Here is a 23,384-nt window from a genome sequence, read left to right as displayed (position 1 = left end):
CCTTTTTTTTAATAAAAAAATAATATTATATACATATGTATATAATGTATTCACTTTTGCAACATTTAGATCCTTGTAATGCTGAATTAAAATAGAACAATTAATACAACTATTATATGGGGAAATTAGAGGTGCGTCTAGCCAATTATCAATAAAGAAATCGCCTCTAAAATTTATTCACTCACAATTAATATGCCTCCTAGTATACCAATATTTTCAATTAACACCTCAAAACTTTACAAATGTAAGACTTTTCAATAAGTAGGAGGGGACACCCAAGTGACAGGTGGTGATGCTCCCAATCTACCTGAAGCACTATCACTTGCTTGTCTATTTTTTTTTTTTCAGAATAAAGAAGCTAATGGAAGTAGTTTTCTGCGATAATTACATGTATATATTTTTCAACTTGATAGGAATAGTTCACCTTTTCATATGAATTTGATGCCTCACAAGAAAGGAACAGGTCAGACCTTTGTGTTCTTGGAAGTAGTCACGTCTCCATTCATCTTCTTCTTGTTTTTTGGACTGGAATTATTTGGCATGTCATGGAAATTCAAAGTTACCGTTTAGACTTGAACTCCCTTTCAAAGGGTTTGGGGGAAGGAAACATCTTATAGATTGAGGACGATGATCTTGATTTAGAGCAGAGGCCGATTTTTGACTCTTGTTATTGTTGTTTTTGTTATTATTATTATGGGGGTAGAATTATTAGTTTTTTCTGTGGGTACAATTTACATTAACGGTCTAACTCAAATTTAGATAAATAATAAGTGAATTAAATTAGGTGTATTTTTGGTCTAAGTACTTTACCAAGTGTATAGAAACTGATCGGTTTGAAAGACCTGATACCAGACTGAAATCCAGCTAGGTCCGCGACATCAGATAGCTGATGTGAAGTCTAGATAGATCAACAGGCCGACCTGATATATGACAGAAAGTCTAGTTGGGTCTACAGGACCGGACAGTCAGCAGAAGTCTAGTTAGGTCTGCGGAGCTGACAACTGGCATGAAGACCTGGTGGGTCAAGAGGCTAGTCAACCGACTGTAAATTGGTAAGTAAAGATAAGTCACTTAAAGAGAGTGACTCGGTGAGGACGCATCCCGGTTGAGGCACAGTATGCGTGGTCGAGTTTAGGTTCATTTCAAACTCCTAAACTGAGACATTGACTAGATCCTGATCTCGGGGAAACAAAGTCTAATTACTACTTAGTATTATTATGTTAATACTTGTCTTGCAAGTTATTATTTGATTTATTGGACTAACACGCTTTGCAGGGTAAAAAGAGTACAAAAAGCCTTATGTGAACATTACACGAGGTATTTTCCAAGGGATGGAAGACACCTTTAAACACTGAAGACGCCTTAGCACTATTCATAAAAGGCACATTCAGTGTATAGAAAGCGCTTCCCACATGATAAAGTTTAGAATTCGTCAAAGATAAGGACCGAGCTGTTTGGAATTAGAATTGCTATATTGGAGGCTCCTTCAAGGCCTTTGAAAACGCCTTCCATGCTCAATATAAGGGGTGCTCGCCTAAGCCATCAAATAATACATTGATAGGAGCATCTGCACTTCTGATCGGACTTCCGAACACTCTAGCTTCTTGCTACAACTCTGCTGCGACGCTGCTACACTCGTCTACTACTAAGAAGCCACCCAAACACCGAGCTTAAGTTGACCATATTGAAAGAGTGTTTGGTAATTTTTTCATTTGTGTACTTAATTATTGTAAAAGGACAAGTACAGTATGTTGCATTTGTTTCGAATTCTTTTGTACTCGATTCCCTCTTCCAAAAGTATCGGAAATGATATTTTAGTGGATTATCCATTAATAGATCCACGAGACTCGTGTCCTGAAGTAGGAGTCGTCGAATACTTCGAATATAGTAAAATTGAACGTGTGCTATTTTACTTATTTTTCTATTTCGTTTTCTTATTTAGTCTTCCACTACTCACTTTGTTTTTAAAAAATAAAAAAGATTTATTTTTAAAAATCACATGATTTACTTTCCCGTTCACATATCACCCGATCTAACATTTTCGAGTAAAAAAGAGGGGAAAAAATGTAAACTTTATGGAAGGTGTTTTTAAAAATTTGTGACTGTGGCTGTGGTTCCCGTTAGAGTTGTAGGCCCAGTCTCCTTGATGGAATCGGCCCAGTTTTCGCCGTCCTTTTGGCCACATTAATTCTTTCAAAAAAGGCAATAATTTTTAAATACGGCTTAAAATATAGTTATTGAAATGAAAATTTTAAAAATCTATATAATTAATAGCTTTTTATCAATCCGCGTAGTGAACTTTCTAAAATATCCTGATCACCCATCATACTTTTAAAATTACTAAATCATCTACCTAATATTTATTTATCCTAATAGATTACTCTAGTATAGTAATTGATTCAGATTATATAATAGAAAAATTAAATAAATATGTAAAATTTGATTTCATATTATTCCGAACTCTATAGATTCATTAATTGATTTCAAGTAAAATCAACTAATAAACTTAAAGAATTTGAAATGACACGAAATTAAATCCTATTTGTTTGTCTAATTCTTTTAATTTTTATTACACGAATAAAATTTTTAATCATTTTATCAAAAAGAAAAAAAGTTTTAACATATAGCAATAGATTGAAGTAATGATTATATAAACAACTTTAATCTAGCAATCAATTAAAACTTAAAAAAATAAAAATTAATTTATATTAAAAAATCATTATACTCAATATATTAAATCAAATTGATATTTAAGATTATAGATATAATGAATAGAATAAGAAAACATATAGAGTTGATTTTATATTATTCCCGCTCTCTGAGTCATTTATCAATTTTGTCCGAAATCAATCAACATCGACTGATGGACCTAGGTCCATCAAATGTCAATTGACTCAATATTTAGTGTAGTGTTTTTTTTAAAACACGAATTAAATTTTTTTAAAATATATTCATATTTAAAAAAAATCACTACGTTTGATATATTGTGTTTATATATATATATATATATATATATAACATTTTAAATATATATAAAAGCACTTAAAATTATTTATCTTAAACACTATGACCCAAAAGGGGAATTTGAATCCTAGAGACAAATCTTATTAGCTTAAAGTCATTATAACCCACACCCTAAATTTAAAATCTTAAATCATAAATCTATATAATATAACTCGTGAATATATAAAATTTTTAATCTGGAATACAATAACCCAAGAGGAAAGCCAACCGTAGAGGAAAAATCTTATTGACTCAAATCCATTATGACCCAACTTCTAAATCATAAAATTTTGAACTTTAAATACATATAATATATCCCAAACTAACAAAAATTACTGAACGAGTCCAATCATCTGGACCAATTTACACATGGATGCTTGGATATCAATTTTGGGTAAAGTAAGTGGATGGACCGATAAAGCTCAGAATGATATGAAATTGGGTTCTATATGTTTCTTTAGTTCTCTTAATTATATCCGAGTTCTCAAATTCTAATTTGACCGAATATATTAAGAGTAGTGAGTTTTTAATACAAATTATATTTTTCAGATAAATTTGTGTTCAAAAAATTATTACTCTCAATATATTGTATCAAATTGATATTTGAGAAATATATATAATCAGAGGAACTAAATGAATATATAAAATAATATTCCATGTCATTTTGATCTCGCAAGGTCCATCAACCAATTTTAATCGATTTTAGACAAAATTGGTAGATAAATTTAAAGAGCTCGGAATGATATAAAATCATATTCTATATATTCCATGCCTACGTTTGGTAGGGGGTAATCTGCCTTGTAATGTAATCCTGATTACATTACAAGGCAGATTATTTTGTTTGTTTCACTTTTAAACTTGTAATGTAATGTAATCTGGATTACAAAATGTAATGAAGTTTTGTAATCTGGATTACAAACCAAATGCTATGTAATCCGATTACATTACGAGGTCACCGTCCTACCAAAATTTAAATACCGAATATACCCTTAGTCCACCATCGGCCCCCACCGTCGACCGCCGGCCGTCGACCGGTCGGCGGCGGCGGCGGTCGACGACCGGCGGCGGCGGCGGTCGACGACCGACGGTCGACGACAAGCGGCGATCGACGACCGACGGCGGCGGCGACGGTGGTCGGCGGACGGTGGGCGGCGGCGATGGTCGGCGGCCGGCGGCGGCGGCGGCCGGTAGCTGCCGCAAGCTCCGGCAGAAGTGCGGCGACCGTCAATAGAGGTCGTAGGACATTTTTGTCATTTTATAATAATGCAAATTACATTCCTGATAAAAAATAATAGATACCAAACAAAAAAAATGTAATCATCCTTGTAATCAAATATTACATACATTATATTTCCAAACGTAGTAATGTAATCAAGATTACTGATATGGATGTGATTAAGGGGCAGAGAAGGAATTAGGAGGAAAGTGGAGGGCATTTTGGACATTTGGAATCAAATTAGGTTTTGGCTTTAAAGGGAGATCACGGTTCACGGGAAAAATGGGGCTGGGTTCGTGGGAGAGAGCCGCCGCCGCCAAACGGAGCAGGGACAGAAGCATTTTCTCCCCTTCTCGCTTCTCGCCGGCGCCGGCCACCACTGCCTTCCTCTCCTCCTGGCGATTCCGACCACAACCCTCCTTTCTCCTCACGGCATCACCCGATAGGCACTGCTTCCGCCTCCGGCGACTACAGCCGCCGATTCCCGTGGCCGCCGTCAGCATGCGCCGCTGCCGCTAGCGCGCACCGCTGCCGTCAGCGAGCGCCGTTGCCACCAGCACGCGCCGTCGCCCCCGACAGGCATCGCTGCAGCCTCTTGAGGCCTCCGCCACCCCCACCGCAGCAGACTCCAGGGTTGTCATTGTCGCCGACAGCGGCTGTTGTTGCCGCCTCCACCGGCTTCAGCGTATGATGCCACCTACAGCCGCTGATGATACCTCCAGTGACTACCAAAGCCGTCCCGATCGAACACCGTCATCACCCTCCAAGCAGCCGTCATCTGACGGGCTCAGGTTTGCTTATTCAGGCCTTCGCGCCAAGATTATGTTCGGCTTGTGAGCCGATGTGGATCCGGCCATCGTGCTGTCGCATTTCATTCTTCGTACCATTATTATGCTAATGAGTCATTCGTATTATCCGGCCTGTGTGCCGTGTGCCGGCCTGTGAGCCGTTGTATTGTTCCGGGCCGCTACGACTCGATTAGCGACACGACCAGCTCATCCATCCTTCCAAGGGCGCCCCCCTGGGCCAGGGTAAGTTCTCGTACTCGGTATCTGTTCATTTTATTGCTATACTATTATGCGGTTACTTATATGTCTGTGGGATTCGCCTCGAGCACCGAGGTACCAGAGACCGGGGGAACCCGGTCGCTGGATACAGGTACAGTTGACCGGAGGAGGACTTCAGACGACTTGGTCAACGCAGCAGACAGATCATCAACCGGGTCATGGGGATGCGGTCAACCTTCCAGACACGTCATTCCGGCAGGTTCGTCTTCTCAGCTTCCAGACAGGATCAATTACATTACATTACATTACATTACAAATTTGATTACATTACAAGCTAAATTACATTACACCCAACCAAACGTAACCTTAATGTAATCCAGATTACATTACAAGGCTGATTAATTTGTTTGGTTTCATTTTTAATTTGTAATGTAATGTAATCTGGATTACAAAATGTAATGAACTTTTGTAATCTGAATTACAAAACAAACACATTGTAATCCGATTACATTACAAGGTCATCGTTTAACAAAAATTTAAATGTCAAATATACCCCTAATCTGTCGCCGCCCATCGTCGCCCGCCGCCACCCACTGCTGGCGGCGACCGACGGCGGCGGCGACCGCAAACTCCGACAAAGATGTAGCACCCATCGGTAGAGGTTGTAGGATATTTTTGTTATTTTATAATAATACGAATTACATTCCTTATAAAAAATAATGGACACCAAACAAAAGAATGTAATCACCCTTGTAATTAAAGATTACATACATTACATTACCAAACGTAGTAATGTAATCAGGATTACATTACATTACATTACATTACATATTTGATTGCATTACAAGCTCAATTACATTACACCCAACCAAACGTAGCCTTAGTTCTCTTGATTATATTTATACTCTCACATATCTATTTGACCCAATATATTGAGAACAATAATTTTTTAACATGAATTAAATTTTTCAGACACAATCGTGTTCAAAAAATCACTGCTCCTAATATATTGTACTAAATTCATATTTGATGACACGTATATGATCATGAGAACTAGATGAATATATAGAACTTTGTCATTTCAAATTCTTTAGGTCCATCAACTTATTTTAAATAGAACTAGAGAACTCGGAATGATATGGAATCATATTCTATGTATTTATCTAATCTCCTAATTATATCCATATTTTCAAAAATTAATTTGACAGAATACATTAACAACAATGAATTGTTTACACAAATTAAAATTTTAATTATTAAAAAAAGGTTTTTAATAAGCAAATCGATTAAAATTGTGGGTAAATATGAACAGTTGCTGCCACACTATAGGGATTAAAATCTTTTTTTTTTAACAATTAAAAATTCAATTTGTATGAAAAAAATAACGGCTCGTGATGTAGAGGAGATCATCTATACCATTTTTTACGGTTCAGAGGATGATATTTTTACATATATTAGTGGGATGGATGATCCCTATTTATCAAATAGATGGAGATCATTCATCTTCACTAATATATGTAAAGAGACTATCCTCTAGATTATAAAAATGGTCTAGAGGATCTAATTTTGATGTGATGTAGAGTGTCAAATTGATAAGTGAGGGGACATAATTGAACATTTACATAAATATTTATATCCTAATTTAATGTTATTTTAAAATTTTTAGAGTTATTAGTTAGTTTTGATTGAAACGAAAAATTATAAAAAATCAAAATGATACGAAATCAAATGTTATATATATTCTTTAAGTATTAATTTGATTCAAATATATTGAAAATTATAATTTTTTAAATATAAATCAATCTTGTTTAAAAAAATCTACGTATTAAAAAAATAAAAAATTAACCTGAGTCGATTACTTTTGCAATCCATTCAGAATGGGAAGGGATAAAATAATTATCAGATAAGTAATTTAGTAATTTTAAAAACGTAGAGTCCGTGATTTAGTGATTTAGATATTTTGAAAAAAAATTATGTGATTCGATAAAAAAATTGAGTAATTATTAGACCAATTTTTAGAAATTTCGTTGTTGATCTTTTCTACGTTATTTTGCTATAACGCACATCATTTTTTTTATCTCCTATTTTTCTGTTTTGGGTGTCTCCCTGATTTTCGAAAAAGTCCACGCATTTTCCTCGTTCAACCAAAAAAAAATAAAGACAACCTAATTATAAATAAATAATGATGACGTTCACAATATAAGACGCAAATCGTACCCAATTCACAATTGACTAGTAAAAATATCGTCCAACGCGTTTGTCCCGGGTATTCTGTAGGTGGACAAATCGGGAGCCTCAAAATAAAAAGTATCTCTCACTCAACTGACTGCCGTCCCAATTCCCACCTTAAGCGCACGTCAAAATCATCGCACGCAGTTCTACCAAAAATATTCAAGACCAATCGATGGCAAACTGCTCACGGGCCCCGCAGAGGCGTGGTGGGTGTAATCTAGGGTCGCCTTTTTGTTCATAACCGATGGTTTTACCTTTATTTTTCCGTGCCTCATCCACAATTGGATCCGGTTGTATTTAACGCACTAAACTTTTACCCACCGTCCGTTTAGTCCAGCGCGGACCCGATGGTCTTGATTAACGGCTACGATTCCCGAGGAGAAGATAAAACAGAAGGAGGAGTGTCAGTGTGGTCGCCGCATATGACCGGTTTCTATTTGCTGCGGCCTTTTTATTCTTCCGACCCTCTTCCGCTCGTCTCCTCCCGATTTCGCTTAATTTGACTCCCAGATCTCTGTTCATCTGCTCTGTCGACTGTAATCAATGGCAGTGGAAGCTTTGGGAAAGGGCATGTGTCTTTCCTGCAATACGAGGAGGGACGCTTCCTTGGAGCTTCGCCGTTGTTCCTCTAGTGCTATTGAGCTTGGGCGGTCTTGGAGTCGATTCCTTGGAAGAAGGTTGGTTGTCGGGTCGACGAGAGGCAAGCCCTTAGGGAGCGGAAACCTCGGTTTCATCTCTGCACAGGTCAGTAGATGCTAGAAAATGTGTTGTTTCTTCTCCACGAGCAAACGTTCAAATCTTTTATTTCGGGAGGGTTCTTCTTTTTCTTTCTCGTTGCTTCCTGTTTCTTTACCTAATCTCGATCTGGAAAATTTACAGCTTCACATTTTTTAGTCAGTGCTTCATAAAATTTTAAAAAATATATATATTTTTCCTTTTGTGATTCTAATATGTTTCTCGGTTTGTTTTCTCAACCCCTTGTTATGACGTTAATTCTGAATCTTAGAAATTTTGTTTTTCCGTGCAATTGTAGATGTCTCTTTCTGTTAGAAAATCTGTGAAATGGTGGGAAAAGTTTCTCCATCCCAACATGAAAGTGATCGATTCAGCACAGGATCTAGTCGACACTTTATCGGAAGCTGGCGACAAACTTGTCATTGTAGATTTCTTCTCCCCTGGATGTGGAGGCTGCCGGGCCCTCCACCCAAAGGTATAATAGAGTGGTGATGATCTTGCTGTGTACATGTTAATTAGGGATTTCAGTAAATTGATCATCTTTTCATGTGTAGATTTGCCAGTTTGCAGAGATGAACCCTAATGTCCTGTTTCCACAAATAAACCATGAGCAACATAAGTCCATGTGTTACAGCTTGAACGTTCATGTCCTCCCCTTTTTTAAGTTTTACCGGGGAGCAGAAGGCCGCCTCTGCAGCTTCAGCTGCACAAATGCAACTGTAATATCCAGAATCCTTATCCATCTTCCCTTCTCTGCCTTCCATTCTTTTGCTCCATTGGTCATCACAATATAGCATTGATACTAGATCATAGAACTTGCATTGATTTTCGTTAAGCATTTTGCTTCTTTTTAATTTTGATTTTGACATTTTTTTTATAAAAAAAATACAGATTAAGAAATTCAAAGATGCACTGGCCAAGCACAATGCCGACAGGTGCAGCCTGAGTCCTGCAAAAGGCTTGGAGGAGTCAGAACTTATGGCATTGGCTGCGAACGGAGATCTCTCCTTCAATTATACTCCCAAAGCACCAGTTCCTGTTCCAAATCTTCATGATGCATCTTCTGAGAAAACTCCTGCAAATCCAATGCTCCCTCTTCATAGAAATCCATGGTTCTTTCAGGACATTGAGGAGAAGAGCCTAGCAACAGCTCAGGGATGAAGAAATGGCAGTGATTGTACTAATTTAGTGTTCTGAATTGTTTCTTCAAGTGCTATCCTCTTGTTAATCTCTATGATGATTATAGTAAAAGAGATTGAGCAAGAGCAACGCAGGCTCTTTCTTTTTTTACCTGTTCGGGTCTGCTAAGTAGTTGTGGTTCCTGCATGAGGAATTCAATCTGTCCTAAAGATATTTTGCTATGGTTAATAACATTCTCTGTCAATTCCTGAAGTTTGGTGTCAGTTTGTGATCTGTGAGCTATCTTTATGGCTTTATCTCATTGTTTTTCTTAAAATCTTTATCCGTCTTTATCTTCTTCTCTCTTCATGTGAATTAGGAAAGGCGGAAAGTAAAATTTAGCCATTGAGTTAGATACAACTGGGGGAGGATTGAATTTTGAAGATAAACGTGAGCACGACACAAAAGTGTGAGCAGTTGCTATCCATGAGTCAGCAGTCAGGACCACGCAATGATACTTGATAAGATTGGGATGGAGTGGGCCGGGGAAGTGCGTGAGAGCTCGCACTTGGCATTTTAGCCGCGTCTCCTCTTACTAACCAACAAGATCATAAGAGAAACGTTGCTCGGTTGGCAACAACTGTTGTTCTTGTACGTCTCGTCTTGCTGTCAATGTCATTTTCATTGGGGAGGCCTTGCGCCGAGTTTCGCGTCCAATTATTTGTGTGGATTCAATCGAATCACAATCTTTTAGGTTGTTGAGACGGTAAATCATGGAAGATCTGGCAGAGTAAAGACATCCCCTTAATATGTTATATTGGTGGAAAGTCAGTCAGATTTTCATGATGAAACTAATGAGTTAAATATGTTATATTGATAGATAAGTATTTTAGTTCTTATGACTTACTTACAAGATGAAAGTAGGCACCCGACCTCAGATTTCAATGACAAGAAGCCTCTACTAGTACTAGTGGTGTAGTAGGAGAAAGATAAAGTTAAAAAGAGATAAATACATTCTGATCATTTTTTTTAAAAAAAAGATAAATAAATAACCTTTAAAAATTCAAACAGATAAATTCGAATCAAACGTATTTTTTTTTTTAAAAACGAATTAAATTCACTTTCATATTTTTAAAAGTTAATTTGAAATTTGCATCATAATATATATTTTTTTATATTTTTTCTAAATAGTTAACAATTTTTAAATACTTTATAAATAAAAAAATTGGCCAGTCCGTCTAGGAGACTAGTACTCACCTCGGGCCTTCTGGGCTAAAAAAGGCCGCTCGACTATTATGTGATAGACTTTCATAATTTATATTCTTTCAAAATGTACGGCCCTCCCCGAAAGAGCCGTGACAGCTTCCTAAATGAATTTGGTCAGAACCAAATATTGACCACAACACTTCCACGTGTCAGTTGTTCATGCGTTCAAAAGAATACTTGGGAAGCACGTTTATACAGCAGCCATTTACATAATTCACCGAGAAAATGAAAGGCAAAGATAAATAGTCCACAGGAAGTCAGATTCCAATGCAACTCTTCTCTCCTGCCCTTTATAAATGTCACAGAGGCCACAGGGTCCTGCATTATTCTCATAAAAGCGACGAGAAATCAACTATGGCTGATCTGTTCCACAAGCAGGCCGAGTTTTACGTCGAGGCTCGCCCGAGTTACCCCGACGAACTCTTCCGATTCATCTCCTCCAAAACCCCCAAGCGAACCCGAGTCTGGGACGTCGGGACCGGCAGCGGCCAAGCCGCCGTCTCCGTGAGCATCTACAATATTCATTTTGCGTTTTGTAATTTAATTGATTGTTTAGTCAACATGTTTTCTCTAAGTCTCGAACGATTCTCGACTCAGCTGGCCCAATTGTATGAACGAGTGGTGGCCACGGACACGAGCCCGGAGCAGCTCCGCTTCGCCCCCAAACACGCCAACGTCGACTACCGCCACACGCCGAGCGCCATGTCCCTTGCGGACCTCCATCGCCACGTGGCGCCGCCGTCGACCGTGGATCTCGTCACGGTGGCCCAGGCCCTCCACTGGTTCGACCACGCCGCGTTCTACGACCAGGTCGACTCGGTCCTCGCCAAACCCGGCGGCGTCCTGGCCGCGTGGTGCTACACCCTGCCCCGAGTCGACCCGTCGGTGGACGCCGTGCTCCGGCGGGTCTACGCCCAGTCGAACCCGTTCTGGGCTCCGGAGCGGCGGAAGGTGGACGACGAGTACAGGACGATTCTGTTCTCCTACGACCCGGTGGAGGGGGAGGAGACCACCGGGCCGTTCGAGTTCGCGACGGAGCGGACCATGGATCTGGAGGCGTACCTGACGTACGTCCGGTCGTGGTCGGCTTATCAGACGGCGAAGGAGAGGGGAGTGGAGCTTTTGACGGAGGAGACGGTGGCGGAGTTGGAGAGGGCGTGGGGCGGCGATGGGAAGCTGGTGAAGGCCATTCGCTTCCCAATTTTCCTCAGGATTGGGAAAGTGAAGAACTGAACATTTTTCTCGGCAATTCCCACGCATCGTCTGATCTTTACCATTTCACAGAATCATGATCAAATAAATTGTTACGCAGAGTCCTACGAATTAATGAATATCTGAATTCTCTTAATTGTATGTCTCGAGACAAATTAACTATTTTTTGAATCAAATGATCAATAAAAAAAAAAAAATAGCAAACGGGGAGATTGATTCGTGTTTTCCTTCCTGGCAAAATTCAAAAGCCATCGTTAAACCGAGGAATATGCCAAATCTAGGGCGGTGCCTATTTATGGCAACAACGCTATTTTTTTGAAACACCTTCAAGGATCGATTCGATGTCTTGCTCCCTTGCCACCAGTCTCTTCTTCCTCGTCCAAGAAAAACAGGGCAGAGGAAGAAAGCGACAATGGCCCTCCAAGGGCCGCCCACATTGCCTCAGCAAGAAGCGCGTCCCTCCGTCTCCTCCTCCCACCACCACCGCCACCGCTCCTCCCGCTACCAGTTCTCCCTCGACAACATCAACTTTCCGCTTCCGTTCATTCGCCACGGCTCCCGCGCCGAATCGGAACGCTTCGCCGCCTCACAGCGCGAGCTCCACGATTCCGACTCCAGGAATGTCATCCTCGGCGATACAGACGGCAGCGACCCCCACCTCGAGTTTGCTGGCAACGCCGTCCGCACCGCCAAGTACTCCCTCCTCACCTTTCTCCCCCGCAACCTCTTCGAGCAATTCCACCGCGTCTCCTACATTTACTTCCTTGCGATCGCGGTCCTCAACCAGCTGCCCCAGCTCGCCGTGTTTGGCCGCGGGGCATCCATCCTCCCCCTCGCCTTCGTCCTCGTCGTCACCGCCGCCAAGGACGCCTACGAGGATTGGAGACGCCACCGATCTGATCGCATCGAGAACAACCGCCCCGTGTCTGTCCACGACCCTTGCACCGGCCAGTTCTGCTCAAAGAGGTGGAAGGATGTTCGCGTCGGGGACGTCCTTAAGGTGTCCGACGATGAGACCATTCCTTGTGACATGGTGATTCTCTCCACTAGCGACCCTTCCGGCCTCTGCTACGTCCAAACCATCAACCTCGACGGCGAGTCCAACCTCAAGACACGCTATGCCAAGCAGGAGACGATGTCTCGCCTCGCCTCTGATAAATGCGTCATTCGCTGCGAAGAACCCAACCGCAATATATACGGCTTCCTAGCTAACATGGAGGTCGATGGGAAGCGGGTCTCACTAGGTCCCTCCAACATTATCCTTCGCGGTTGCGAGCTCAAGAACACTGCTTGGGTTATGGGGGTTGCAGTGTACACCGGGAATGAAACTAAGGTCATGCTCAATAGCTCTGATGCTCCCTCAAAGCGTAGCCGCTTGGAGACCCAAATGAACAGGGAGACTCTGCTTCTTTCTGCAATTCTGATCGCCCTCTGCTCTGTCGTGTCCATTTGTAGTGGAATTTGGTTGGGTAAACATGGTGACGGTTTGGAGCTCGCTCAATTCTTTAGGAAAAGAGACTACTCCGGGGATGTTGACAGGAACTATAACTACTACGGGATTGGGATTCAGGTCTTTTTTACTTTCCTCATGTCTGCGATCGTGTTTCAGATCATGATTCCCATTTCACTCTACATCTCGATGGAGATGGTCAGGCTTGGGCAGTCCTATTTCATGACTTGGGATAGCAATTTGCTCGATGAGAGCTCAAAGTCATGGTTTCAATGTAGGGCTCTTAACATAAACGAGGATCTTGGGCAGATTAAGTATGTTTTTTCGGACAAGACAGGGACTTTGACAGAGAACAAGATGGAGTTCCGTCGTACAAGTATTTGGGGGATAGACTATAGTGGTGGAAATGCTTCTTCACAGGACAATAACGAATTACATTATACCGTAGGTAGCATGTTCTTCTTTGCTACTTTCTGCAACTTGTAGGCTGTAGTTTAAGGTGTAATTTGCTTAACACGGCTGCCACATTTTATTCATTTTTTGATACTTTCTAATGAACAGATTTGGAAGACAAAGAAGCCAGTTAAAACAGACCCTGATCTAGTCAAATTACTGAGAAATGAAACTGATACCGAACATGGAAGGCAAGCTTATGAGTTCTTCCTTGCTTTGGCATGCTGCAATACCATGATTCCTCAAGTTGTTGAGACTTCAGATCCCAATGAGACATTAATAGATTATCAAGGTGAGTCTCCAGATGAGCAGGCACTCGTTAATGCAGCTGCTTCCTATGGTTTTGTACTTATGGAGCGCACATCCGGACACATTATTGTCGATGTCCTTGGGGAGAAACAAAGGTAACCTTCCAGTTTTTGTTTTCAAGATGAAATTGTTTTTCTATGATTATATAATTGATATGAACCACAGTTCCACATGACATGTAATTGATATAACATTTTATTGGGGTTTAACATTTTTTTTAATTGCTGCTCAATTAAGTTAGCAGCTGGTTGTCTTACTTTATCATGGTTTTGATTGATAAAGGCAACATGATTAATGATGACAATTTTCAATTCTTGAACTGTGTGCCAGTGCTACAAATGGGAGTGTGTATTATATGCATATTGAATCTTGACAAGAATGTTTCATCAGAATTGTTGGTTATAGCAGTCTTATAAGAACTGATAGCATTCTACAAAGTATTTGCCTAAATCCTGTTATACTGTACTATCTGTAGCATTTATGGCTCAATCTATAGCTAATGGAATTTTGCCTAAATCAGCCACGGTAGCTCAAAGTAATGGGAAAAACGAGTGGAAAAAATTTGATTGGTAATAAGACGAAATAGAATGGAGAATATGTAAAGAGAAAGCTAGAATGGAGATAAAATCTAAATAAGACGTTGCTGGAGATGTGATCTACAAATAGACATTCTATATGGGTGTGTGAGAATAATGGATCATAACTAAAGAGAATTTTCTGTTTATTGTGCTAGGATCTCTACTCTAGCATTATAAAAGTATGTAGTGCCTGAAGTATATTTATCCCAATTTTAGGAGTTCATCTGCAAATTAATCATATTATTGAATTCAGAAACATAGGCCACCTCATTTCCAAATGATTAAAATCCAAAGTAGTTTTTTCTCGTTTTCCTCATGCTAGTATCCTTTTGAATATTATTTCCATAAATTTTGTAAATTCATCTGCACATTAACCATAATACTCAGACAGTTCTAAAGACTTCGAGCCAATATGTTCCAAAGTGATTCAATCTGTACCTAGTTCTATTTCGCTTCTGCTTCATGCTACTAAGCTTTTGAATCAGTCCTCTCCAATTTTTAACTCCTACGAATACAATTGCAGATTTGATGTTTTAGGTCTTCATGAATTTGATAGTGACCGGAAGAGGATGTCAGTTATAATCAGGTGTCCTGATAACACAGTAAAGCTATTTGTGAAAGGCGCTGACACTTCAATGTTTGGTGTTGCACAGAAATCCTTGGACTTGAAAGTTATTGATGCAACCAAGATAAATCTCGAGGCCTACTCATGTTTGGGTCTGAGGACTTTGGTTATTGGTGTACGTAAATTGAGTAGAAATGAATTCAAAGCATGGCACTCTGCCTATGAGAATGCTAGTACTACTTTGATTGGAAGGGGTAAATTACTCCGAGCTGTTGCAGTTGATTTTGAAAGAAATTTTGAAATTTTGGGAGCCTCAGCAATTGAAGATAAGCTACAACAGGGTGTACCAGAAGCCATAGAATCCATGAGAAAAGCTGACATCAGGGTTTGGGTCTTGACAGGGGATAAGCAAGAAACTGCTATTTCTATTGGCTATTCTTGTAAGCTTCTAACCAGTGAAATGACTCAGATTGTGATAAACAGCAATTCCAGAGAAACCTGTAAAAAGAGTCTACATGATGCAGTTGCCATGTCTTGCAATCTTGCGGAGATGCCAACTGAAAGTAGATTGTCTTCCTCAGTATCTTCAAGGGTTCCTATGGCTTTGATTGTAGATGGTTCGAGTCTCGTCTACATGTTGGAGACAGAATTGCAAGAAGAGGTACATGACGACTCGAATATAGATGTTAAACGAGTTCTCCAGGCTTCTTTTTTCCTAGCATTTATGTTCTTGTACTTTTTTTACTTTGAAAGTGCAGCTTTTTAAGGTGGCTATCATATGTGATGTTGTGTTGTGCTGCCGTGTTGCTCCATTGCAAAAGGCTGGAATAATTGCTCTTATAAAGGATCGAATAGATGATTTGACCCTTGCTATCGGAGATGGTAAGCTTCAAATTTGCATATTCACTAGACCACAGATGAAGTCATTTCCTTTAGTGCAGTGTAGGTTCTCTTTTAACATGTTTTTAATACCAGGTGCAAATGATGTCTCAATGATCCAAATGGCTGATGTTGGGATTGGCATTAGTGGCCAAGAGGGAAGGCAAGCCGTTATGGCATCAGATTTTGCTATGGGACAGTTCCGATTTTTGGCGCCCCTCTTGTTAGTTCACGGGCATTGGAATTACCAGAGGATGACCTACATGATCTTGTACAACTTTTATCGTAATGCAGTTTTTGTCTTCATCCTATTCTGGTATGTGTTTATGAACAATGTTGCATGCAATTATCAAACTTTCAATTTACCTTTCTTATGGTTGCACGGAATTAACAAATCTACATCTTTAAGAATGGATGTGCATTATCTCACTAATTTTCTCTTCAACATGTTAATCTACCCATCCCTGCTTATCTTCTTGATAACATATATTGCTAACTATGATGTTTTTGGATGATAGGTATGTGCTTTACGCTGCTTATAGCTTGACGACCGCTGTAACTGAGTGGAGCAGTGTTTTGTATTCTATTATTTACACAGCTCTACCAACCATCATCATCGGAATCTTCGACAAAGACCTTAGCAGGGAAACATTGATAAAGTACCCTCAGCTATATAGATCAGGGCAGATGAATAAAAGCTACAATTTGAAGCTGTTCAACATCACTATGCTTGATACAGTTTGGCAAAGCGTGGTTATCTTCTTCATTCCTTGTGTCGCATATACACACAGTGGTATCGATGAATCCAGTCTAGGAGACTTATGGACCCTTGCTGTGGTCGTTCTAGTTAACATTCATTTGGCTATGGATGTATTTCGATGGAACTGGATCACGCATGCATCAATATGGGGCTGCATTGCTGCAACAATAATATGTGAGATTGTCATCGACTCCGTGTGGTTTCTACCGGGTTACTGGTACGTCTGTTTTCCACAAACTCATCGCAAGATTATATTATAAAGTAATTAAGAACTGAAACTTGTTTGACAAAGTCTAAAATTTTTGTATCGATGCGTTGATTTCTATGATTGCTCTAACGTTATTGCACCTTGTATTCGCATACAGGGCCGTCTTTAACGTAATGAGGACTGGATTATTTTGGCTATGCTTACTAGGTGTCCTTGTGGCCGGGATGCTTCCCCGTTTCGTAATGAAGGCACTGATCCAGCATTTCATGCCTAATGACATACAAATTGCTAGAGAGTTGGAGAAGTTTCGGAATGTAAATGGAGACTCCACATCGAGAAGAAGATTATCGCAACCTTGACGGCAGTAAATACATTATTTAATCCTCTTATTTTTCTTAGCTACTTTTACTGGGTGTATTGTTTTATTCTTTAGCAAAGGATTTCGTTTTTCACCAGAGTTAGCTCTTACGTATTCGCAGAGGCAGGTTAATAATCACGCTGAACGTATTTGTCGATCAAATAAAACTCTTGAGTCGATATCGATCGAGATTTAGAGAAAATGTTGGCTAAACGATCAATACAACTCTTAAAACAAGAAAAATGACTACTGTGGGTGCTCATGGAGATTGCGGCCTGGCCGTTGCCGGTGCCGACACCCCAAGCGGCCAGTGCTGATGTCTCAGAGACTCAGAATCGGCGGTTAGTTTTGGAAGAGTTGAATCGAAAGTGTTCGTCGGGTTACTGGGGGCGAGTCTCAACTTATGATATTTTGACTCCAAACACTAGAATATTTCACTTTTTTGTAACTAGTTTCATTGTCACAAACTAGGCCCAACTGAAACCATTCAAGTCGAATTTCCTCTCTGTTCCATCTCCATTATCTTCATCGGCATTGAGGTCTAGTTGTGCTGTATGACTAGCTATTCCAAAACCAGTTGATTCCTTTCCTCTATTTTTCCGTTCTGCATGTTTCTTGCTGTGTGGATGCTCAAGAAATATGGCCTCAGCTCTTCTTTCCTTGTGCCATGCCTCTGAAATAGCGCCTCCTCTTTGAGCTTTAGAACTTAAAGGATGCGCCTCAAATTTACAAACCGAGACAGATGCTCTTTCGTAATCTCCTAAACTGGATGAGGAAAAAGGCTTGTAATCATGCAGGTTTGGTCTACGAAGCAGTAAGCTGCCATTATACTTTCTTAAACCTTGGTGGAGATCATTTATGTCTTGATTCTTTTGTGATCCTTCAGATGATGTAAGGCAACTTTCTACTGAAGATCTAGAGTCAGCAAGTTCAGCTTGATGCACTTGTAAATTATTATTAAGGCGGGTAATAATTTCCAAACCTGGAAAGGCATTGCTGAAGCATTCATTTGAGACTTCGGATATTAGTTCACAGAGTTGAACTTTAGCAGCTTCCAGTCCTGGAGCACCCAAATTCTGCTTCCCAAGTGTCTCTTTAGCCTTCTCCAGCACAGACTGCAAGTATTTACCCTGCGCCTCAATTCGGAGTTGTAAATGCCTCTGAACCTTTTACAAATCCATTTTTCATGACGTGTCAACATCATAATATAGTAAAGCAAACTAAACTAGGAGAGATGAAAGTAAAAGAAAAGACTTAGAAGGCTTGTTCGATTTTTTTTTTCTCAGTTCAGGATGATTACTTATCTTATTGTTGCTCAGCTTTTCACCTTAGTGAATTGTAGTGTTTCAGTTATCTTTTAGTTCTTTTTTTAGCAGAGTTATCTATTTAATGATGCTGTTTTTCTGAGTACGAAGAAAACCTGAAGTTTAAACCAATTGACTCGGCTACTGCTATCTTGAAGGTGTACCATTCTTTAATTAAGTCACGTCATATATACTTTTCTATAGAAATTCTCATTCTGTTAGAAAATGAATATATTTTTTTCCCCAATGTTTCTTCTGCAATACTAAGGCCATTATTTTTCATTTAGATATTTTTTTTCTTGTTTTCTTTCAGTTAAAACTATGATATAATGAACAAAAAAAAATCCATCAAAGCTCAGGGTGTCTGCCAGGCTACATCTAAACTGTTTCATATCTTCTGGTTACCGTTCCATCTTGACATGGATGATGGGCATATTTTCTCTTTCTTGATTTATGGTTTTAACCATCCCTTGAACTGTTTCCCGTGGCTATATCATTTAACTGAAGTTCATCAAAATAACTAGGATGATTTATTGTTATAAATGATGCTCGCTCCAATTTTCATTCTACAAAACCAGCTAGTCAGTAGGTACTTTGTGGTAACTATATGCAGACATTTTTAGAATATTGATACAAATAAGAACTGTTAAATTCTTATCAACTCAAACAAGGTATCATGGATCTAATCTAAAGTTTAAGGGAAGGGAATAACAGTTGATGAACACTACGTGCTGACTAAAATTTACCTCCAGTTGTTCTTGTAGCTGTCTTTGTACCTCAATTTGCATTTGAAGTGCTTCATTTATCTGAATAGGCCTGAAATGGCGCTCTTTTAGTTGTACATGTTTTAGTATTATTATCATCAGATTAAATGAGTGTTGATGCTCTCTTACTTGGGTTGGGGAACAATATTTGTATTGGTCACGGCTGATATATTATTATTACCTTCATCTGTCATTTCTGCTGCTAGCTGACAACCTACAACTGCAGCATTATGTATTAGCTTGCAAGCTCATTATGTTTGGTAAATTTGGATTTGCTCTTACCACTCTTAGTACTTCCCATGTTTGCTTGAGGTTGAAGATTTTTGCCGAGTCTGTACTTCTGCAATTCAACAAGAGAAGCTTAGTCTTCAAATATAAAAATGAATAAAGAAAAGCCAAGGAAGAAGAATTAAGTAATTAGTTAGTCAGGACCTGAAGATGGCTTTTTAGGTGATACAGTGTCAGTCCAGGAATGCCCATGAGTCTCATGACTGCTTTTGGTGTTGCCTCTGCATTATACTTATGCAAGTTAGTTTGCTATCATGCAAAGTATGTTGCCTTGGCTCTATATATATTTTTCTTGTATACTTACTGTCTGCTCCACCAAGTTGATTAACTGCTTCTATGAATTTATCATGGAGTTCAGGTGTCCACTTCAACCTTGGCTTTGCATCAGTCGATAGCACTAGTCCCGATTCGTCTGGAATGCTCCCCCATTGTTGCAGTAACAAATGCCTCTCTGGAGGAAATGCTTCCCTAGAAGAAACGACGTTGTTGTGGCCTTGATGATACATCTTCTGCTTGGTAAGAAATAGTATGCACATCAATCATCAAATAGAAGCAAAGATTTCCCTTTTCCTTTTTCTTACCTTATCTATTGTTGCCTTTGTTTCAGGTAATCCTATGCACATCAGATCTTTGAGTAGCTGAAACTTGTCGTTTTAGATTCATCTACTTCGTATTTCTGGAATGCCAGGACATGCACATCTATGATTTATCATTTTCCCAAAGGCTCATCTGCTTCTCTTGCAGCTGAAGGATGGTACAAAACTCTTTATAAGCCAACTGCAAAAGAGAATTTGGAATTATTTGAATAAAGCAGTTAAGTCGATCCGATCTTCAGAGAAACCCAAAAAAGAGATATTGTCCTTCCTTTAATATGGACCATGTGCTGGAGCTTTAGTTTTCAATTCATGAAGTTAAAGTTTGCACTCATTCTGCAGAAGAAACTTTTTCATGGAACAACTTTAACTAGTCGCATCGCATGTGCAGGAGAATAGATCCATAAATATCCATTCGCTTTCATAAAAGGCCTACTAAAGAAAAAAGAAGCATATACTTGTGAAGAGAATTTTTAAACTTGAAGCTATGTTTCTAATCTTTCCATAGTTTCGGCAGAGTTTCCAGATTCCTGACCTGTAAGACGACAATTATTAGGGATCTACATGAGTAGAGCAGAGTTTGATAGGAAAATTTGGTTGATGAAACAAATCATAGATGTCTCGATGATGCAGGCTGTAGAAATCCATTCCAACATCGGTCCAGAAATCTCACCACAATGAAGTGGCAGTAAAAATTCATCCAGCATAAAAAACGATTACGTTGAGTAGGTCTTCTCCTAGATTTCTTCCCCTAGTGCAACAATTTCATGTAGAGAGTAAAAAACATCAAGGGTTTCACCTAGAGGCCTGGCGAGACCACTCTGATGTCTAAATTAGCATAAAAATTTGATAGAAATAAAGCAGAGAAATGATGAGAAAATGCAATAAAGTAGATGATCATATGAGATGATAACATAATCCTTCTCTTTTAGATGATCATATGAGAAAATGCAATAAAATGTATGATTTACGGTAAAAAAATTACTTTATTAAATTTAGATATTCACTTTTCAATACATCATATATTAGCTTCTCTATTTCTTCTCTCTTAAATAATGTTTAGTAATGAATCTATTCTCTAAATTTAGAGAAGTACTGTTCATAAATACATAATTTAGGAAATGTATAAGGTAGCTGATACAAAATTTTTTTAGCTGTTCTATCTAAAATTTAAGGTAAAATCTTTGAATAGAGTAACCGATGTGGATGCTCCATCCACATCGGTTACTCTATTCAAAGATTTTACCTTAAATTTTGGATAGATTAACTAAAAATCCTTTGTATCAGTTACTCTATTCATTCCCTAAATTTAGATTTGATGAATAGTGATTCTCTAAATTTAGGGAATGAAACTTCTACCCTAAAAATAAAATAATATTTCTTTTTAATCTTTCTCCTTCCACTCATTCCATAAATATAATAATAAAAAATAGAAGAAAGAGAAGAAAATAATAAAAAAAATTAAGGATGATGGAAATTTTAGGATATTTGATGTAGTGTATAGTGAAAAGTAATTATCTAAATTTAATAAAGTGGGTCATTTATCCTAAATTTTAAATATAGTAATAGAGAAACTGATGTGGATGCTTTTATAGGGAGAAGTCTAAGAGAATAACCCTTAGAGTCATTAAAAGGAGAAGCCCAAGAGACTCACCCTTAAAGAGTCATTAAAAGGAGAAGCCCAAGAGACTTACCCTTAAAGAGTCATTAAAGAGACATTAAAGGATGTATTTGTAATCGTCATGTCCTATAATGTTAGTAAATGTTGCACGTTGGAAACTCAGAAGGTCGACAGCTCAGCGACTCGGCTAGCCGAAAGGTCGGTTGGTCGACAACTTAGCGGGTCGACAAATCGAACTAGCTCGAAAGGTCAGAGATTGTTAATACGCCACGTGGAAGCTATGTTGACCAAGTCTTGAAGAGCACTGCATGGTCTTTGTATTGACCGAACCTTGAACTTGGCACATGACTTCTCTGTTGACCAGGTCAAGGATCCACCACATAGACCCTTACTTACCTCCGTATCACAAACATCCCATTCAAGTCAAATCAAAGAAGGGTGTAGGCCGACTAACTGGATATGTATTCTGTTCAACAGATGTCCAAGTTCATGCAACTAAGTACATCCAGGTCAAGCTCATGGTTGAGTCATAGTCAGAGGAATAAGCAGCGACTCCGCCCCCGATAGAGAAAATGCTCAATCTGTGATGTTCAAGTAGAGAGAGAATAATAATGGTTGATTTCCTGACTGCGAGTACCCATACACCCGGACAGAGAATAGCTCGATTTACGACTATGTCCAAGTCGAGAGCGAATAATAAGCTTGATCTCATGACTCCCGAGTACCAGTAGAGTCAGAGAGAGAATAAGTCGATTTGTGACTATGTCCAAGTCAGGAGATAATAATAAACTTGATCTCACAACTCCCAAGTGCTGGTAAAGTCGAAGAGAGAATAAGTCAATCCACGACGATGTCCAAATTGGAAAATAATAATAAGTTCGATCTCATGACTCCGAGTACCAGTGGAGTTGGAGAGAGAATAAGTTGATCTGTGACTATGTCTAAGTCGAGAGATAATAATAAGCTTGATTTCATGACTCCCGAGTACCGGTGGAGTCGAAGAGAGAATAATTTGATCCTATGCCAAGACCTTCAGAGGATGATCCACTGGTGAACTAGTAAATGTGTTGACTGCTGTCGTTGGAGGCGTAAGGAGGGGAGATCGAGGGGAGAAATCATCATCACCTCTTGGGAAAGTTGAGCCCTTTCAGATCTTTTGGTTAGCTATTGCTTAGGGAGGCTGAGCCCTTTTGGACCTTTGAGTAGCTTCCACTTGGGGAGGTTGAGTCTTTAAGAGGACGGTGATGCTTTATTAGCTCCTGTTCAGGGAGGTTAAGCCCCTAAGAAAATGACGATGCTTTATTAGCTCCCACTCAGGGAGGTTGAGCCCTTAAGAGGACGACAACGCTTTATTAGCTCCCGCTCGAGAAGGTTGAGCCCTTAAAAGAATAGTGATGCTTTATTAGCTCCCACTTGGGGAGGTTGAACCCCTAAGAGGACAACAATGCTTTATTAACTCCCTCT

General features: G+C 39.3%; 4 protein-coding genes across 8 annotated transcripts; 3 read left to right on the top strand and 1 right to left on the bottom strand.

Annotated features, from left to right (window-relative positions):
• The first annotated feature begins 7,882 nt into the window (after positions 1-7,882).
• LOC122010459 (thioredoxin-like 1-2, chloroplastic) lies at positions 7,883-9,585 on the top strand. Its single transcript, XM_042567001.1, has 4 exons — positions 7,883-8,202; positions 8,492-8,668; positions 8,748-8,912; positions 9,085-9,585. Exons 1-4 carry the CDS (start codon positions 8,002-8,004, stop codon positions 9,352-9,354), a joined length of 813 nt encoding a protein of 270 aa, XP_042422935.1. The 5' UTR covers positions 7,883-8,001; the 3' UTR covers positions 9,355-9,585.
• A 1,297-nt stretch (positions 9,586-10,882) lies between these two features.
• LOC122012580 (putative methyltransferase DDB_G0268948) lies at positions 10,883-11,926 on the top strand. The gene is made up of 2 exons (XM_042569168.1): positions 10,883-11,082; positions 11,176-11,926. Exons 1-2 carry the CDS (start codon positions 10,933-10,935, stop codon positions 11,809-11,811), a joined length of 786 nt encoding a protein of 261 aa, XP_042425102.1. The 5' UTR covers positions 10,883-10,932; the 3' UTR covers positions 11,812-11,926.
• Positions 11,927-12,018: 92 nt separating this feature from the next.
• On the top strand, positions 12,019-17,351 carry LOC122010531 (phospholipid-transporting ATPase 1-like). Its single transcript, XM_042567060.1, has 7 exons — positions 12,019-13,684; positions 13,802-14,097; positions 15,104-15,806; positions 15,904-16,027; positions 16,121-16,340; positions 16,543-17,001; positions 17,150-17,351. The coding sequence occupies exons 1-7, from the start codon at positions 12,203-12,205 to the stop codon at positions 17,349-17,351; spliced, it is 3,486 nt and encodes a 1,161-aa protein (XP_042422994.1). The 5' UTR covers positions 12,019-12,202.
• A 131-nt stretch (positions 17,352-17,482) lies between these two features.
• On the bottom strand, positions 17,483-20,760 carry LOC122012579 (myb-related protein 2-like). Of its 5 annotated transcripts, none has more exons than XM_042569163.1 (8): positions 20,288-20,756; positions 20,011-20,215; positions 19,851-19,927; positions 19,701-19,758; positions 19,548-19,638; positions 19,401-19,470; positions 18,333-18,516; positions 17,483-18,254 (listed from the first exon to the last, which is right to left on the bottom strand). In XM_042569163.1, the coding sequence occupies exons 1-8, from the start codon at positions 20,327-20,329 to the stop codon at positions 17,818-17,820; spliced, it is 1,164 nt and encodes a 387-aa protein (XP_042425097.1). In that variant the 5' UTR covers positions 20,330-20,756; the 3' UTR covers positions 17,483-17,817. The 5 variants fall into 5 exon arrangements, with proteins under 5 accessions (XP_042425097.1, XP_042425098.1, XP_042425100.1 ...); XM_042569164.1 differs by having other exon boundaries at positions 17,483-18,257; positions 18,333-18,510; positions 20,288-20,752; XM_042569166.1 differs by having other exon boundaries at positions 17,483-18,257; positions 18,333-18,480; positions 20,288-20,752.
• Positions 20,761-23,384: the final 2,624 nt, after the last annotated feature.

Source organism: Zingiber officinale, chromosome 8A, assembly GCF_018446385.1.
Source record: "Zingiber officinale cultivar Zhangliang chromosome 8A, Zo_v1.1, whole genome shotgun sequence".
Classification (NCBI taxonomy): domain Eukaryota; kingdom Viridiplantae; phylum Streptophyta; class Magnoliopsida; order Zingiberales; family Zingiberaceae; genus Zingiber; species Zingiber officinale.
Note: the sequence above shows the minus strand (reverse complement) of the source record. Positions and strands in the feature narration are given on the sequence as shown.

Excerpts from the sequence above, each read along its gene's own strand:
- LOC122010459 (XM_042567001.1), top strand. The coding sequence starts at position 8,002 with ATGGCAGTGGAAGCTTTGGGAAAGGGCATGTGTCTTTCCTGCAATACG. Across the intron at positions 8,203-8,491 it reads TCGGTTTCATCTCTGCACAG|ATGTCTCTTTCTGTTAGAAA; the intron begins GTCAGTAGATGC and ends GTGCAATTGTAG. Across the intron at positions 8,669-8,747 it reads GCCGGGCCCTCCACCCAAAG|ATTTGCCAGTTTGCAGAGAT; the intron begins GTATAATAGAGT and ends TTTCATGTGTAG.
- LOC122012580 (XM_042569168.1), top strand. The coding sequence starts at position 10,933 with ATGGCTGATCTGTTCCACAAGCAGGCCGAGTTTTACGTCGAGGCTCGC. Across the intron at positions 11,083-11,175 it reads GCGGCCAAGCCGCCGTCTCC|CTGGCCCAATTGTATGAACG; the intron begins GTGAGCATCTAC and ends TTCTCGACTCAG.
- LOC122010531 (XM_042567060.1), top strand. The coding sequence starts at position 12,203 with ATGGCCCTCCAAGGGCCGCCCACATTGCCTCAGCAAGAAGCGCGTCCC. Across the intron at positions 13,685-13,801 it reads ATAACGAATTACATTATACC|ATTTGGAAGACAAAGAAGCC; the intron begins GTAGGTAGCATG and ends TCTAATGAACAG. Across the intron at positions 17,002-17,149 it reads TGGTTTCTACCGGGTTACTG|GGCCGTCTTTAACGTAATGA; the intron begins GTACGTCTGTTT and ends ATTCGCATACAG.
- LOC122012579 (XM_042569162.1), bottom strand. The coding sequence starts at position 20,329 with ATGTGCATAGGATTACCTGAAACAAAGGCAACAATAGATAAG. Across the intron at positions 20,216-20,287 it reads CAAAGGCAACAATAGATAAG|AAGATGTATCATCAAGGCCA; the intron begins GTAAGAAAAAGG and ends CTTACCAAGCAG. Across the intron at positions 19,928-20,010 it reads TCAACTTGGTGGAGCAGACA|AGGCAACACCAAAAGCAGTC; the intron begins GTAAGTATACAA and ends AGTATAATGCAG.